The sequence below is a fragment of the Neurospora crassa genome, linkage group IV (assembly GCF_000182925.2).
Source record: "Neurospora crassa OR74A linkage group IV, whole genome shotgun sequence".
Lineage (NCBI taxonomy): Eukaryota > Fungi > Ascomycota > Sordariomycetes > Sordariales > Sordariaceae > Neurospora > Neurospora crassa.
In genome coordinates this window covers 2,368,127-2,385,907 of record NC_026504.1, presented here as the reverse complement: position 1 = coordinate 2,385,907, position 17,781 = coordinate 2,368,127, and the positions used below count along the sequence as shown (strand labels likewise).

The window sequence follows — 17,781 nt, the reverse complement described above, 5'->3', positions numbered from 1 at the left end:
TGAGGGGGACCTGGTGGAGAACATCCTCCGCGTACCTAGTGGAGCTCTCAAGCTCCCGCACCGGTGAAAGTGGGCTGAGTGGGCCTAGAGACTACCTTAGTGTAAACTTTAGTTTTGGGTGAAAGACCCCTGCGCCATACTCCCTGCTCCATCTTCAACCGCGACGACGGAAGAACGACGGGAGAAATTTGCAGGATGCATCGTCAGAAGAGATTGATTACCAGCTTTTATTTCATTTCAAATGATTATTTCTGTCCTCGTATGCCTTTTGATCCTTCGATGAAATACAGTTCCATGTGAAGCGGTTTCCCTTCCATAACCGAGACCATCTTGTGTAACTACCGGCGCCTCGCTTTAAACATCAAGACCATCAACAACAACGCCCTTGGTCCAAGTCCATTGCATGACACGGGCAACTTCATTAGCAGATTCCTCAGAAACCATAACGCTGACCAGATACAGAGCTGCATCCAGGCCAGCGGTCACTCCCCCACTCGTAATAACACGGAGTCCACCTAGGCGCATCGCTGCGCGGCGGGCAATAGATTCGCGACGCGTGGCACCCTTGAAGGACATAGATCCCTTTCTGTGAACGGTTTCAGTAGAGTTTCTTGCTAGATGAACGAAGGTATCAGCACTCACCGGGCATTGGAAGGACGGCGGCCAGCGTCAGATTTGCGTCGCACGTAGGGATTCTCATCCTCGTCTCCAATGTCGAAGCGCAAGTTGTTCACCACGTATCGGGCATCTTCAATGACATCGGTACGCTCGGTAAGATCACGGACTGCCGAATGGCTGCAGAGATTCTCGAACTGGGTCATATAGTCAGGGTGGGTGGTCGCAGAAAGACCAGACAGGATACCAAGTTCGGCCAAGAAGATGGATCCGGTGCAGATAGAAAGCAGGGTACGCTCGCGAGTGGGATCGGCCTTCTGAATCTCAGAGTAGGCAGTGATGAGGGGCATGGGCTCGGCCTTGGCCTTCAAGATGGCATCATTAACGTTGCCGCCGACGACAACGAGGACGTCGAATTCTGATAGGCGCTCGTGGGCCTCCTTCCAGGTGATCTGGGACTGGATGGCGACTCCCTGGTCTGAGAGAACGGTGGACTCGCCGGCGGCGACGGTGATTTCGAAGGCTCTGGAGGCTGTATCATAAACCCAACATCAGCCATTTGGTCCTCGACAGGGACGTAAAGGATCGAGGGTATGACGTATGGCTGACTTACAAGGATCATTGGCCTCGTGCAGAGCGGTGGTAAGGACCTCGAGAGGGCCAGCAAAGTCCATGAGGTTAAACTTGGGATGCAGGGCGAAGAGAACGTCAATGGGCTCATCAGCCACTGCAGACGATTTGTGTGCCATCTTGACGACCTTGTTGTGGTGTTTAAGTCAGAAGTAAGTGAGAAGAATGGATTGCAATGGTCTGACGATGTGGCAGGCCGTGAACTACCGACAAAGATAGAATTCGAGGATTGTGAAATGTCTTGGAGGATGGAATGCTCTCTCAAAGATCGCGTGTTGATATGAATCTGTAGAGACGTATATGATATCACCTTTGTGAGATGGACTGAACAGGACAAAATGGGTGGCCGCGGGGTGCACGGGAAGCTCCTTCTTAAATGAGGCGAGACGTACCTCAATGGACAGAGCCCGCTGAGGAGGGGGATAGGAACCATGATGACTACACTCACAAGAAAGAGGGCATCGTGCCAGATGATCACCTCACGTGAGGAGGGGATGGGATCGAGCAAGGGCTCAGACGTACCAACCTGGACATGAAAGCTCAGATCGTCCGCTCCCTCTCCGGGGAAGAGCAGAGTACCAGTCAATGAGGTGCACCTCCGGTCCGCAAGCAGTCGGTTGCATCCGCGGCCGGCAAGCTTTGCGGCAGAGAACCTCGATGGTGAATTGGATGGAACCTCACTTACACCTCAGAAAGGAATGGTGCGTGCCGTAGCGGCAGTCGTACCACCCGCCCCCGCTGCACATCCAGGTCCTGGAGCTTAGGTTGTTCGAGAACCCCACTTGGTGGGACCTGACGTGCGTTGAAAATGCGGGGTAGCGTTGAGCCAAAAGAGCTTGGTGCACGGGCACCAAGCCCGGAAGCGACCGGGGGTCACCTGCTGACAGGCGGGTCCTTTTTCCATCGCAGCTGCCCCGCAGTCGTAGTGGAGCTGGACGACCTGATGTGTGGTCTGTTCTTTGGGCAGGTGCCGCATGCCGGACAGCTGTTGAAATTTGGAGTGGACGTGTTCGGGAGCCACCTGCAGTCGAGAGGGCCCCCAGGGCAGGCAGTGGCACGATTCAACGGATGGATTCCACTCGTTATGCGACCAAACATCCCATTGTGACCCCTGGGACGACAGGGCAAGACAGGAACAACGACCAAAGCCCCCTGGCTCAATTCAAATCACGGTACAATTGACCACCTAGACCGCCTAGGCAGTTGGATCAAGAACACGCCATTCCCGTCCCTTTTTTTGAACCTCCCATCACTCTGATCGAGGCATTGAGACCAATTGCCGTGTCGCGCTGTTGCATCTCAGGGGTCGGGAGCTGGAGCTTCACTGACTAACTGGTTACCGCCGCGGTTACGCAAAACATCACCACAGCGTAGAGGTGCCTGATACAGCTCCTTCGTGGGAGATACAACCTAGGTACCTCAAGATAGGTATCTCAAGCTAGGTACCACTAGACCTGTCGGTCTGACATCTGGGCTGTCCAGAGCGTACAGTTCTGATAAGCGAAAAGGAGGGGCCGTTGCAGAGCGCCACTTCCGGAGCCGCCTCGAGCAGCCTCAGATCGTGCGGGACAGTCTGGCAGCCTTGCGGGAGTGATCGCCGGAAGATTGGGCGGAGATTGTGGCATCCAATTCGCCAGCCTCGGTTGGGTACACCACTGAGACCCTCATATCGTGCTCCGAGTTCCAACACGCATACTCAACAGCTTTTCGTTCCTGTCATTCCCTTTCAATCGCCTGATCTCACAGGAACCTTCATCCTTGGATTGCCGCTTCAAGAGAGAGCGGGTCCGTATTACGGCTTTCCGAGAGCCCTGGGCGCCCAATGACCAACGGCGACTCGGGAAGCTCCCAACATCGAAACGCGACAGGACCGTACCTTTGAGTGCATGTGCTCGCTACCCCGCCGATCACGATGGCCTCATCTGGGTAAGTCTGCCCGAGCATCCAGTGATCGCTTGTCCAGCATCGACTTACAGGTCCCTATGATTGATGCAGAGTCTGACAAGCCATAATCGTGAACTAGGTCTGCCAAGGATCTCACCAAGGCTCTCACTAGCTTCATCCAGACACCAAACCTACCTCTCCCCGATGAGCTCACCACTTTGATTAGCAATTATCTGGATCGGCACGAGCACGCCGAAGATGGAGCTGCAGACCGGTTGAACGAGGAGCTTCTCGCCATCTACACCAAGAACGTCGAGAACCAGCCCGAAAAATATGCCGCCTTTCTTGCGATTCTACGGGAACTTCGTCCCGCCATGAAGACGCCTGCCAGGATCTTCGAGTGGTGGGATAGACTTCTTGACCCCGTCTTGGAATACGTCGGACAAGAAAAGGGCTTGGCTCGTGAAGTTGCCTCGAACACATTGGACCTGCTCATGATTGACCAGTTCGATGGATCGTCAAACTCGTCTGAGGCTAGCCTTGCTCCCTTCACTGAACGTCTGCTGAGTAGATGGATGGACGCCCGTGCAAGCCAGATAAACTGTGTTCCGATGGCGGACTTCAAGGACCGCATGGTGAAGAAGGCTTTAATGGCCTTCGGAAAGAAGGATCCCAAGGTTGGCATTAGCCCTTTTCCTCGCATATGCTGCTCTTGACTAATCGCTCAATAGGGCTTCATGACTTGCTTGGATCGGTATTTCGTTAAGAGAGAATATCGTAACTTTGCATTGAGCTTGCTATGCGATTTCGTTCAGAGCCAACCTCCACACCTTCATGTTGTTCTACAATCACCACTATTCAACAACATTCTCAACTCTTTACAAAAAGACGAGTCGACAGCCACTGTCACCATGGCTCTGGTGGCGTTAATCATGCTTCTGCCTTACATACCCAGCTCGCTCGTACCGTTCTTATCCAAACTGTTCAACATTTACGCTAGACTTCTATTCTGGGATAGGGATAGCTATTTTGCGCAAGAGCACACCGAAATCGGGCCGGAAGGCGGATCCAGTGAAGTTACCTGGGAGAGAGTGCTTCTTGATCCAGATCATGACGGAAGCTCGATCCCCTACCTGTCAGGGTATTTTACTGTCCTGTACGGCTTATATCCCATAAATTTTCTCGACTACATCCGCAAGCCACAGCGATACTTGCGTCATGCGAACAACGACGACGATATCGATGTCCAGGCCATGGAAATCCGGGATAGGTCCGAGAGATTCAGAAAACAACACCTTTTGCATCCGAACTTCTACAACCTGACAATTGACTCGGAGAAGACGGATATGAGCCGATGGCTTAACAGTGAGGCGGATGAAGTTCTTGCTGAGTGTATGGCTCTTTCCTTAGAGTCTAAACACAACTCTCCCGATGCTCGCAATACCACGCCACTACCCGTGGGCTTGGATCAAGTAGCTGGAGAAGAACTTGGGGAAGACGACATGGAGGCCATCCTCAATGGGTCGTTGGACCGTGGAGGTGTTTCATCTGGGGTTGAGTCCACGCCCAGCATAGTGCGCTCACAAGTTGAACCATCTAGAGAACCTTCTTTGCATGGTCCGATCATCGACGCTGCAAGTCAGCAAGCTGATAGCACAAATCATTTGTCTGATCAGGTTTCCCTTGGTGGCCAGGAAGTTGCTGAGAGTCCTGTCCTCTCACCTCATCAACTGCAGTCGGCTCCACACACGCAACTCCATGATAGGCTTGTCACGTATAAGGCCAGCATATCTGGGCTTCGTCAGTCACTAGCAAATGCCAGTGTACCCTCGCTAGCCCTCGGAACCCAGGAGGTTGTAGGGGATAAAAGCCAAGGGCAGGTTGAGACATCGTCTGATTCTCTCAACCAACCACTGCCCGCTGGTGAAGCAAACAATTATGTCTCACTTCTCTACCACCAGAATCTGTTACTTCTCAATGATTTGCAGTTTGAGCGATATATCAAGCAGCAACACATGATACATATGGGGGAACTGCGTCGTAAACAAGTCAGAGAAGCTGCCACCGAAGCTGAGACGCAAAATCTTGTCATGGCAAACCGAAGTCTGAGACAAAGGCTTGACGAAGCCAAACGAGGCGAAGCACAAGTGAAGAAGGAGTTTGACCACCGCAGAAGCATTGCTAAGAAGTGGGAGAGTGATCTCTCGACCAAGTTACGGGCGTTGCGCGAGGAACAGAAGAAGTGGGCAGCGGAAAAGCTCGCCTTGACACACCAGCTTGAAGAGTGCCAGAGAGAGTGCGAGCGACTGCGTAGCGCTGCTGACTTGGCCGAGAAAACAATGCTGCAGTACAAGCAGAGCAACGAGGCAATTGACATTAGCACAGAAGAGATCGACAGGCTAAAGGGTGAAGTAGCGCGTCTCACCGAATCAGAGCGTGCATACCACGGCAAGGAATTGAAAATGCAACAAGCGATAGAGAGCGCTACCTTGGCCGAAGCTCGGGCAGAGCAGTTGTCGCAGCAAGTTACCGCACACGAGCTGCAAATCGAGAGAATGAGGAAGCACTACGAATCGCGGATTGCAGACCTTAGTGATCAGTTGGCCAAGGTTGTCAAGGAGAGTCAAAGCAGGAACGTCGACAATGTGGTGGCCGTATTCGAATCCGCTCTCGCTACAAGCAGAGCGAAGCAGATGGAGCTACAGAGAGAATGCGATGTAATGAAGCGAAAATGTACCGAGTTGGAGGGGTCTCTTCTGGATCTCAGGTCTACGAATGAAGAGCTGTCCAGCAAAATTCTTGCCAACGAGAGTCAATCGGCTCTTTTGTATGGCGGATCAGAAGCAATGACGCCTAGATCAGGCAGTCCGGTTATATCTCGAACGGTAAATCGAGGATTCTCTGACACAGATAGTGTCGAAGGTATCTTCCGAAGTGCTACCCCCTCGTTAATACCAGCAACAAGACAAAGCTCCGTTTCCTCACCAACTTCGATACGCCGTCCAGGAACTCCCCCTGGAGCTGGAATGAGCGGTGATACGTCCAGTCGCTCGTCTCAAAGAACCAGTCCAATTGTCGAAAGGCACCACGGAAAGGGTAAGGCACTATCTCTGTCCACGTTTAGGTTAAGTAAAGCCGCTAACTGTGAGGTGGAACAGGGGTACTTGCGAACGCTCTCAAGAAGGAGCGCAAGGACAAGAAAGAAGATAAGCCTGAGAAGAAAAAGTCGAGTCTTCCTGCCTTCAAGGGGATGAGGGGCTTTGTGTGAGTGTTACGACAGCAATGCTGGAGTTTGGAACATAATTGGGAAAGTTGGCACGCAGTAACAACATAACCTTAAAACAATATTGTTATTTGCCTGCTCTGGCCCAACTATTACAGAATACCCTTAGCTTAAATTAATTGAAGTCTTAAGATTGGTATAGTCTTTTCTTCCTTGTAATAACACTTTATTTAAAATTCCCGAGTCATTTCGTCCGAGTGTCCAGAGGCTGTTCACTGTTACTATACAGTCATACGATTCTTGGCGCTTCGGCTTACCCCTGCCGTTCCCACACTCAATCGCCTATACAGTCTTGGCAAGAGGTGTGTATGCGTGCACACACACACACCGCATTTAACAAATCTAGCCATTTGACATCGCTTTACACAACTTAATTTAATTATTTAATATTGAAATTTAGTTAAAACTAGTGTAAAAAGTCAATATTTTAATGCTCTACGTCGTACAATTATCTATTTTAATATTTACATTATCTTTTAAACTATTATTAATATAGTACACTACCTTAATATCCGCTAAAAGGTATTAATAATAATAATATTAATAAATAACGAGTATCCTAACGACGTTGCTAAAACTACTAATATAAGTATAAGGAGTGCGTAGAAATATAAGTGTATTCTATTAGATATTAGTAAAGTATTTTTACTATTGCAAACTTTCTAAAATACTAAAAAGCTTCCTATATAGGCGCTTGAGGTATAGTATATACTATATTACTCCTTATATTTTATTAATTATAATTAATATTATAAAGGAAGTTATAAACTTCCTTATATTGAAACCCGATTTATACTTCAATGAAATTTGTGCCTTTTTAACTAACGAGTATAATATATATGTTTCGACTGAGATTGTATAGCGGCACCTTCGATAGGAGAAGTAGAAGAAGAAGTAATTCTATATAAAGGTATTATAATAATTCCTTATATTAGTAGTCGAATGGATATTAAAGATCTTTTTATTTACTATAGAAATATTTGTATTTTATAATAAGTTTATAATATGGACTGCTTCTGCCTCAAAGAACAACCCTGCAATTAATATGCAAAAGCAATAATATTATTCCTATATAAAGCGTAATGCAGAAGGAAGAATCAGAAAGAGTAGGAGCCGCGCGCAGATAGATTAATATAATCCATCTAGGCGGACCCACCTCCTTATTTTATCGCTTAGACCCACCCTATAGCCCGGCAGGCGGGTAGGGCGGTTAAGCGACCTATATATACTATTAATTACTGAGCTAATCTATATATATAAAATAATCCGTATTAAGTCCCGGCTCGCCGGACGAAAAAGCAGCTATCCTTAGCTGCCTCCAACGATTAAGCCTTCCTTTTTCCCAATTCTTTAAGTCGTCCTCTTCTACGCTTCTAACTAAGTTTTCTTCCTTAACAATCCTAATACTCTATTAATAATTCCTAGTACTTCTCTAGACTCTTCTCCGTTATCTAGCAATTATATTAATATCCCTAACCTTTCTATTTAATAAAGAACTTTAATTTCTTTTATACCTCTTTATATTTTAAAATAGCTTCTACTTCGTATTCGTTATCGTACTATAAGTCCTTAATTAGGCCCGGGGGTAGCAAATTTCGTCCGAAAATATTATTTCTATTAGGTATTAATAATAAATAAGCAACCGATATTACAAGATGAATCTTCATTCTACAAAATAATTTGAGCTAGTAAGCGAAGTTTCTAACCTTTTTGAATATAGTATACAGCCTCGAGTATTATTATAAAAGTTTGTATAAGGGATTACTAAAATAATAGTATCCGTAGTATAGCCGAAGGAATACTTTATCTCCCTTCTAGAATTAAATATTATAATAGTAGTTATTGTATTTCCTCTTCGTATTAGCCGCCGCGAAGTTTATAGCGAATATAGCATCCTACTTTAAGTATTCCTTAATAACGGGAGCTTTAAGGTTATACTCTATAAGTAATAGGGTATCCAATAGTCCTAATAGTTTAAAATTATAAAGCTATTCGTATAGTAATATATTAATTGGCTAAGTAAGGGCGCTATTAAAATTCTATTAAAGTACTAGAAGAATTTCGTACTAATTGGAATTTAGATATATAAAATAATAGAATTTAATAGCGATTTCTATTATTTAATTTTTATATTCTAATAAACCGTCTACCTATAGGTAATAGGCGGTTATTATTATCAACTTAGTACCCTATACCTTCTATAACCCTATCTACAATTCGGATATAAATTTACAATCCTAATCCGAAATAATACCCTTTAACATCCCCTAATCGAATAAGATAAATTGCTTTACAAATACTTTACCCTATTTTTCGGCGCTATATATAGAATGTCTAAAAATAAGTAGTATTTACTTAATTACTTTATTAGTAATAGTTATAAGGGAATTAAAGATATTGTAGCCGTCGATTTTCTATAGCAAATTCTTTATAGAGACTTCCGGTAAATTAGTAATAAAATCGATAGCGATAACGCTTATAGGTAGTAAATATACATTCTCGGGACGGATAGTTTAGTAACTTCTATTTAGCGGGTCCCTACTAGTTTAATTTAATTAGTAGTCTAAATAATATTTGAAATACTTTTTAACGAGGCTCGTTTTGTGAGGAATAGTTAAATCTCTTAAATTATATATTATATACTACTTACCGAAATAATATCTTTCGTCGTACGTAGCGTTTAATACTTCCTTAATATAATTAAAAGGGATATTTAATATCTAAAATCCGTCTAATCAATTATAGTAAATAAAATAATTATTAATAATAAAGGGGTAACCAGCCTACAAAATTACTCCTTTATCCTTAGTAAAACCTTTAAAATCCTTTAAAATTTTTACAAACTTCTTATCCTCCTAGTACCCTCTTATTAAACGTTCGTAGAAATCGTCGGATATCCTCGCCTCTATTATAAAGAGGGCTTATTCCTCTACTAAGTATACCTCGTCATCTTTCTACAAATTATCTAAGGCGGGTTCTCTATTGGGATTTTTACCGTCGTTGCTAATTGCATACAAGCGGCTAAGGGCGTCCGGCACGAAATTGAATTTACTAAGGATGTAGAAGATCTAAAAGTTATATTATAATAAGTAAATAAATATATTAATAAAGTATTAATTAACCCAATCTATTAATATTATTCGAAGGTTTATTTATTTAATAATCCTTTTAGTTGTAGAATAGTCGGTTAGAACAATTACCGGCTAATTTACTAAATAAATCGTCGTTTTAAACCTTCGAATAGCCTAGACTAAGTAAGCAACCTCTAATTCCAATAGGCCGTATTTTATCTCTACCTTAATTAAATATTTACTCAAAAATATAACGGACAATATTTAGCTAGCTAGTATTTACATATTTAGGCACTATTCGTATCTATCCTTCAAATAAAAGGCTATTACACCAAACCTACTATTATAGGACTAGCGCCCGACCAGGCATCTGGCTCTAACTAGCTAGACTTGAGTACTAAAGCGGCAGCCCGCATTGAAACCGCTCCAATTGATTCGGACTACGGCATTGAACCTCCGGCACCCGGTCTTTTAGAGTATTCTCTAACTACCTTAAGCTATAAGGCAGTTACTAGAGTATATAGCTATTTAAGTTTAAGCACTCGAGCGACCCGGAGGGTAGCGTTTTATCCTTTTCTTTCTTTATAGAACCTTAATATATATATATAAAGTTAATACCTACGTATCGCTTTATTGTCCCTTTATATTAGGTTTTACCTTCTTATTAGTTAATTACTAGAAGGAAGGATAGCCTATAGCTAATAGTACGGCGTATATTGGTATTAGAATGGTCTCTTTTTCTATACCGAATAATAATAACGATACTAATACTAATATAGAAGCTTCCTACAATTTTCTAGTAATTGGGAGTGTTAGAATACCCTCCAATACTATTGGCCTATTTAGTAATTTACTTTGGGTTTTGTAAGCGAATCCTAAATTAAAGGGGAAGGTTAAATTTATAATCCTTTTCTTTATTTACTCTTAGCCTACCTTAAAGTTTGAATTTATATACCCTACTAAGTAAAATTCTTCTAATAGTAGCAGTAAGGATAAAGAGAAGTCCGGTGCTAATAATAATTCCAATAGCAACTTCGGTAAACCGTACTAGCGGAAGCCCCTCGAATTCCCTTAGTAGGATAGTAAACCTACTACCTTCCTCTTTTATTATAATAAATTAATTAAAATATATAATATAAATTTTAAGGCCGGTCTGCGTACCGATCCCGACGCTATATAGATCGAAATCCTCAATACCCTACTAATTAATAAATAATAATAATTAAAGGGTTATTAGACCGCCCGTACCCTCTCCAGTAATAAAGATTTAACTAAATTATTCGAGTAGATCCGGTAGGTCTTCGGTACTTATTATACCTAAGACTATACCTTTAATAACTTCGCTAAAATAAAGTAGAAGGATAGCGAGCCGTTTTCCAAATTTTTTACTAATTTTAATAACGAGTTTTTGAAAGCGGGCGGCTACAATTAGGATAGCTGCGCTAAATTAGGATTCTTTTATTATACTATTAATAAAAAGTTTAGTAATTACCTCTTTACTATTAAGCTCTTTAATAATTATTTTATTTATATAGAGTAGTTCTAGAATATTACTTATAAATATAAAAAGATTATAGAATTCTAAACGTTCTACTAGAGCTACTTATAGAATAGTAATTAAAATAACCGGCGAATTAGAATATATATTCCTATTACTGCCGGTTTAAATCGTTTTAACTACTAGTACCAAACCTATAGTTCTTCCTCCGCCACGCCCTCTAGGATTCGATATAATACTAATAGCAATATTTTTATAGGTATAACTAATATTTATAGCGCTCGAAGTAAAGGGTCTTCCGCTTAGCTAAAGGAACGGGCTAAATAAGTATTATAGGACGAAAGGAAAAAACGCTATATTAAAGGATAGTATATTCGTTGTAGTACTATTAGCTATATTATTACTAAATGCCTATATTTACCAATTATAAATCTTTAAGGTAAGGGAGTATATATTTAAATTACTTAAGTAACCTTACTATTCGATAAAGAATTTTAAATAATCGAATTCTTAGACTCCGAATTTAATTAGGGAAAAGAATAGTTCTAGTACAAAATTGGGTACTAGAACCTACCCCCGATGTATTAAATAAAATAGAAGAGTTTAAAACTTAAATAGAGATAGGACTAACCCTAATATTAATTATTATTAATTCTACTAATTTATTTTATATTTTTATTAATGAAGGTTATTAATACTATACTATTATTAGTAAAAATATTATTCGGGATTTCTAAATCCCTATTGTACCGATTCCGGTTTAGTAAATTTAAAGCGCTATAGTAATTATAGAAGGTGCCTCTATTTAAAGTATTGCCTATTTCTTTATAGAATTCTAAAGCCGTATTTTATTAGTTTATATATATATAGTCCTAGAATTCGAGTACCCTATTATTTTCGGGAAACCTTAATTAATAGTTAATTAAATATATTTAGTCCCTTATAAAAAGAAATTTTAGTATAGTATTATATAATTATAAGTAAATTATATTGATAAGTTTTAAATTAATACCCTATTCCTCGAAGAATTTTAAGGAGTTAAATATATTTTTACTACTACCTTTATTAAGTATATTCGTTAGATAAGGAAAAAGACGGGCTGGATTACTATAGAAATTTCTATATTTATTATTCGGTTAAAAAATATTAAGAAGGTTTTAGTGCTTAAGCGGATCCGGATTAATGAAGAATTTTAATAAATTATCCTTAAGGATTTCTAAGATTTTATTCCCCTCTTTAAAAAGTAGGAAGCTAATTGTTTTAATAATTATAAGTTTAGAATTAATTTAAAAATTGAATTGAAGAAGGGGCCCGATAATAAGGATCTCCTACTCCCTTTCAGCTTATTGTATAATATATTTTAGGAGGAACTCTTAATATTTAAGAAGATTTTTTGAGATTTAATAAATAAAAGTTTTATTTATACTAATAATTCGGCCGCTAAAACCCCTATTCTCTTTATTTAGAAGCCGGACGGAAACTTTTACTTTTATTATAATTATTAAATTCTTAATATAATTATTCGAATAAATTAGTACCCCCTACCGTTAATCTGAGAGACGTTTTAAATACTTAAGGGAATAAAGTAATTCTCTAAAGTAGACGTAATATAAATTTTCTATAAAATCCGAATAGTAGAAGGAGAAGAGTATAAAATAATATTTTAAACGCGCTACAGCCTATTCAAGTAACTAGTAATCCCTTTTAAGTTATATAGTACTTTAATTACCTTTTAATAATATATTAATTAAATATTATAAAAATTTTTTAATAACTTCTACTTAGCGTATATAAATAACGTCCTTATTTTTACCAACGGGTCTTAAAAAGATTATATATAGAAGGTCCATATAGTATTTAAGTATTTCTAAGATACTAGGCTTTATTTAGACCCCGATAAGTACAAATTCGCTATTAAGAAGGTTAAATATTTAGGGTTTATTGTTTACGCCGGTGTAAGTATTTAAGTAGACTTTAAGAAGGTTAAAGCTATTTTAGAATAGGACGCTCTAGTGTCTTAGAAGGGGGTTCGGAGTTTTTTAAAATTTATAAATTATTATTAGATATTTATACCCGAGTTTACTATAATAGCTACGCCGCTTATAGTATTAATTAATAAAGGAGTCCTATTTAAATAGTTAGTAGTATATAAAGAGGTATTCTAATTATTTAAGATTTTGTTTATTTAAACGCTTATACTTACCAAGTAGGACTCCGAGCGTCCGATATTCTTAGAGGCCGATTGTAGTAGGTTTACTCTCGGGGGCTATTTAATATAGGTAGTAGACGGTTAACGGCGGGTAGTAGCCTTTTATTTAAGGAAATTAAAGTTAATAGAATATAATTACCCTATTTATAATAAAGAAATATTAGTAATTATTAATTACTTATAGGAGTAATAGGCTGAATTATATAATTATAATAGTTTTACTATCCTAATTAATTACTATAATTTAAAATATTTTATAATTTAATAGTATTTATTTAAATAGTAAGCCCGCTGGGCTAAATACCTTTCTAGGTTCTCTTTTGAATTCTAATATTGGTTGGGTAAAGAAGTAGTAGTACTAAATATATTATTTTAGAGGGAGTAAAATTATTTTACTAAAGATAATAAAGAAGTTTGAAATTTCTAATTTATTCCCGAATCCGCTTTATATAATTACGTCCGTATTTTAATAATAGGTCTTTAGGGTTTTTAAATAATTCGGAGGAAGAGTATAAAAATTTTTAAAAATCCGGATTTACAATAGCTCTAGGATTCTATAGTAAGAAGGGATATTATATATTAGTAAGTCCTTAAAATAATAAAAAACGATATAAGGGATTTGCCCCCCTCTTTTAAATTTAAAATTTAGATAGCCGACTATTTTATTAACGACTTTAGGCGCTTAAGATATTAAAGGAGGCTGTAGATCTCCGGGTACCCGGTAATTATTAAAATGGAAATTATAAAACTATTTAATACCAACCGAAAATTCAATATACTTTGTACCTATATTATTCAAATTATATACAACTCTCAAACACTCGGGTACCCTAGGAGAGAAGGTACTATTATAGCCCTAGTCCGCTATTTCTACTAACTATTATTTAAAATTTATATAAAGTAGTTCCTATATAACTATTATATATATAACTCTATTAAGTATTAGAGAGCCTAAAGGAAGGGGTTGTTCTAATTAATACTAGTACCGGATTAATTCTTCCGAAAGGTTTAAATAGACTTTATTACAAACCTCCCGTTAATTAGAAGTAATACTTACCTATTTATTATTAAGGACTGTCTTAGTAAGAATATAATATTAGAATTAATACTATTAATAAATACCGAAGTTTGTACTAAAAAATTTATAAATTATTTTGTAAGGTATTATAAATAACTATAGTTTATAATTAGTAATTAGGGTTTTAATTAAATTAGGCGGTTCTAAAGTAAATTCTACAAATTACTCGGAATTAAATAGTTTTTTAGTACTACTTATTATCCTTAAACTAACGGCGGCCCGGAACGAATAAATTAAGAAATATAAGCCTTCTTAAAAGTATATATTAACTAGGCTTAAAATAATTAGTAAGAATAGTGCTTATTGGCGTAATTCGCTATTAATAGCTATATTAATACTTTAATTAATATATTTCCCTTCTTTATAGTTTATAAATTTGACCTAGAGTTGGTAGTTCTAGTAGTCCCCGAAATTACTAGAAACTCCTATATACCTACTAATATTTAGGCTTAGTAGTTTATTAAAAAACTATTATAAATTATAAATTTATATTAAACTATAATAGCTATAGCGGTTTAGGAATAAGAGAGGTTCGCTAACTGTAGTTATTAATTGGTAGAGAGGTTCTAAATCGGCGATAAAGTATAGTTTAACTTTAAGAACTATACTTTATTAAAATTTAAAAAGAAATTAAATTAATTATATACTAAGTACACAATTTTGAAAATACTCTTACCTTTAATTATAGAGCTCTTAAGCCTCTTAAATAATATTTATAACGTTTTTTATATTAATTTCCTCTAATAGGCTACTAGAAATCCCCTACCGGGTTAAATTATAGCTAACAATTAACTACCGTTAGTAATTATAGAAAGAGAGAAAGAATATTATATAAAAAAGATCTTATATATTAGAGGGCCCCCAATTAAATAGATAGCCTTTATAAAGTAGAAAGGATATTATAAACCTTTATAATATTAATTCGGAGATTTTTAAAATACCGAAGCGTTTAAATTCTTTAAGAAGTAATATAGGGACGTTCGAATTAATAATAGACTATTAAATAAATTTACGAAAGGAGAGATATTAGTAGAGTAAGAAAAATAAATAAAATTAGTACCCGGAAGTAAAAAATATAGCCGCTAATTTAAAACGCCGCTAATACTAGCCCGCTATATTTAAAATTCTCTAGTACCTAACGCCGCCTTAGTATTTAATTTAATTATATTATTTAAAAATAATAATACTATAATTATACTACCACTAGGAACCTATAATCTTCTTCTCTTCTTTAGAGGAGAGGTAATTTCTTTTACTAAATCCGAAAACCGAATTACTTTCTTCAACCGAATCTTCTCTTCGGGAATATTCTCCTCCTATTATACTATTTTTATTAATACTACTAAATCCTCCTCTAATACCTAAATATCTATTACCCCTTCCCCTAATTCCTCCTCCTCCTCTAATTCCCTAATATTTACTACCTCCTCCCTACTAAATAATATACCTAAATAAATATATAACTCTTCCTCCCCTAGTAATACCCTATCCCCCTCTATTATCCTATACTACTCCTCTAATTTCCTAACGCAAACCTCTAACTCTACAACTAATTCACTAAAAATAGTACCTACCGCCCCGGCCACTACCCTTTCTTAGAAGGATTAAATTACTTTAAATATCTAAATATTAATTTTAATAATAAAGGTATTTAAATAAATAGTAATTATAATAACGGTATACTTAATATTCTAAGTAAATTCTATAATAGTATTTATTAAAGTAATTAATTTGTAATTAATTAAAGATAATTTAACGAATAATAATAATTATAAAATTATTAAATTACCCTAATTTATATAAAGAACCCTAAGATTCTCCTTTAAAGCCTCTAGTCTCTCGAATATTATAATTAAAATTAGGGTTAAGGACGAAGAGGTATCCGGAATTGTAATTAGAAGTATTATAACAGTAGAAAGGGGGGCTAGTAGCGCTTTACTAACAGAATAATTAAATATAAAGTAAATAATATTCTTAAAATCGAATTAGTAATTAAAATAGAATAAAAGGATTTAAAAAAACTTATAAAGCTATATAGCCCTCGGCCGCTAATTATTCGAAATTTTGAACCGAAATTACCGCGTATTGGAAAAATTAGTAAAACGGAACCTTACCGCCTAAGTAGCCCTCCTCCAATTAGGAAGAATACTATTCTTAAATAGTAGAGGGCTATTACTAATAAATAGCAGAATTTTTAAAATACATATAAAATATATAATAACCCTTACCTTCATTAGGTACGTACGTACTATAATCCTCTAGTACTATATAGCGGGAATATTAAGTAATTATAGTACTTTTAATAGGGGCTTTAATAAATTTATAATAGTTACCACCGCCGCTGCCATTACTATTAGGGGTTTAGGGTACTAGAGAGACTAATATAGTGGGAATTAAAGTAGGCGTAATAATAGGAGCCGGCGTAGGCGTTAAAGTAGTAATAATAGTAGGTATAAGAATAGTAATAGCCGGCGTAGGAGCGGGTATAAGCGTAAGAATAAGCATAGGCGTAAGAATAGGTATAGGCGTAGGAATAAGCGCAAGTACGGGCGTAGGCGCGGGCGTAGGAGTAGTTATAGCCGGGCGGTAACGAATTAGAATAGTAGGCCGGAGTCTAAAAGGATTATAATTAGAATTAGTATTATAATTAAAAATTAGTAATAAATATTTAAAGGTATTCTAAGGTTGGGCTAAAGGTATACGTATAATATAGTTATAATTATTCGTTAAAGGAATAAAAAAAAGGGTATAAGGGTTAGAGGGGTAAAATAAGGGTAATATAAATATTAATTATAATGCGCGACTATAATTAGAGAGAAAAGGGGGAGGTTAATATTATAGGATTGGCGCTTAATTAGGTATTTAGTTCTAATTGGCTAGATTTGAGTGCCAAGGCGGCAGCCCGCATTGAAACCGCTCCAACTAATTCGGACTATAGTATTGAACCTCCGGCACCCGGTCTTCTAGAGTATTCTCTAGCTACCTCAAGCTATAAGGCAGCCACTAGAGTATATAGCTATTTAAGTTTAAGCACTCGAGCGACCCGGAGGGTAGCGTTTTATCCTTTTCTTTCCTCGTAGAACCTTAATATATACATATAAGGCCAGCACCTGCGTATCGCTCTGCTGTCCCCTTACACCTACGCTCGAACGAACTATCTACTTACAAAAATAATTGCCTATCCGGGTTATAATAGTAGAGGATATTAGGCTTCTTTCTATTATCCGTATTGTAAAAAGCTTCTTATAGTATATAAAATAATTCTAATTCGGCTAGTATTAGGTTAAATTTAATTAATATATAATAGTAGGCCCTCTTATTCGTATTTCTAATTACTATTTTCCCTAACTCTCGACTTTTGGCTAATAAGCTAACCTTTTATACCTAGAAAGGTTTAAATAATTGGACGTAATATAGTACTAAATGCCTTAAAAACCTAAAACTACCAATATAATACTCTAACGCTTTAAATTAGTTAGGGAAGGCTAAATTCTTTGGAACCGCTATATATTC

The 17,781-nt window shown here is 37.8% G+C and overlaps 2 protein-coding genes across 3 annotated transcripts; one reads left to right on the top strand and one right to left on the bottom strand.

Moving 5' to 3' along the window:
* Nucleotides 1-189: 189 nt before the first annotated feature.
* Nucleotides 190-1,911, bottom strand: NCU08330 (hypothetical protein). Its single transcript, XM_957450.3, has 3 exons — nt 1,229-1,911; nt 643-1,147; nt 190-586 (listed from the first exon to the last, which is right to left on the bottom strand). Exons 1-3 carry the CDS (start codon nt 1,362-1,364, stop codon nt 355-357), a joined length of 873 nt encoding a protein of 290 aa, XP_962543.1. The 5' UTR covers nt 1,365-1,911; the 3' UTR covers nt 190-354.
* A 437-nt stretch (nt 1,912-2,348) lies between these two features.
* Nucleotides 2,349-6,569, top strand: NCU08331. Of its 2 annotated transcripts, none has more exons than XM_011396008.1 (4): nt 2,349-3,171; nt 3,269-3,806; nt 3,861-6,225; nt 6,288-6,569. In XM_011396008.1, exons 1-4 carry the CDS (start codon nt 3,158-3,160, stop codon nt 6,395-6,397), a joined length of 3,027 nt encoding a protein of 1,008 aa, XP_011394310.1. In that variant the 5' UTR covers nt 2,349-3,157; the 3' UTR covers nt 6,398-6,569. The 2 variants fall into 2 exon arrangements, with proteins under 2 accessions (XP_011394310.1, XP_011394311.1); XM_011396009.1 differs by having other exon boundaries at nt 3,241-3,806.
* The last annotated feature ends 11,212 nt before the right edge of the window (nt 6,570-17,781 follow it).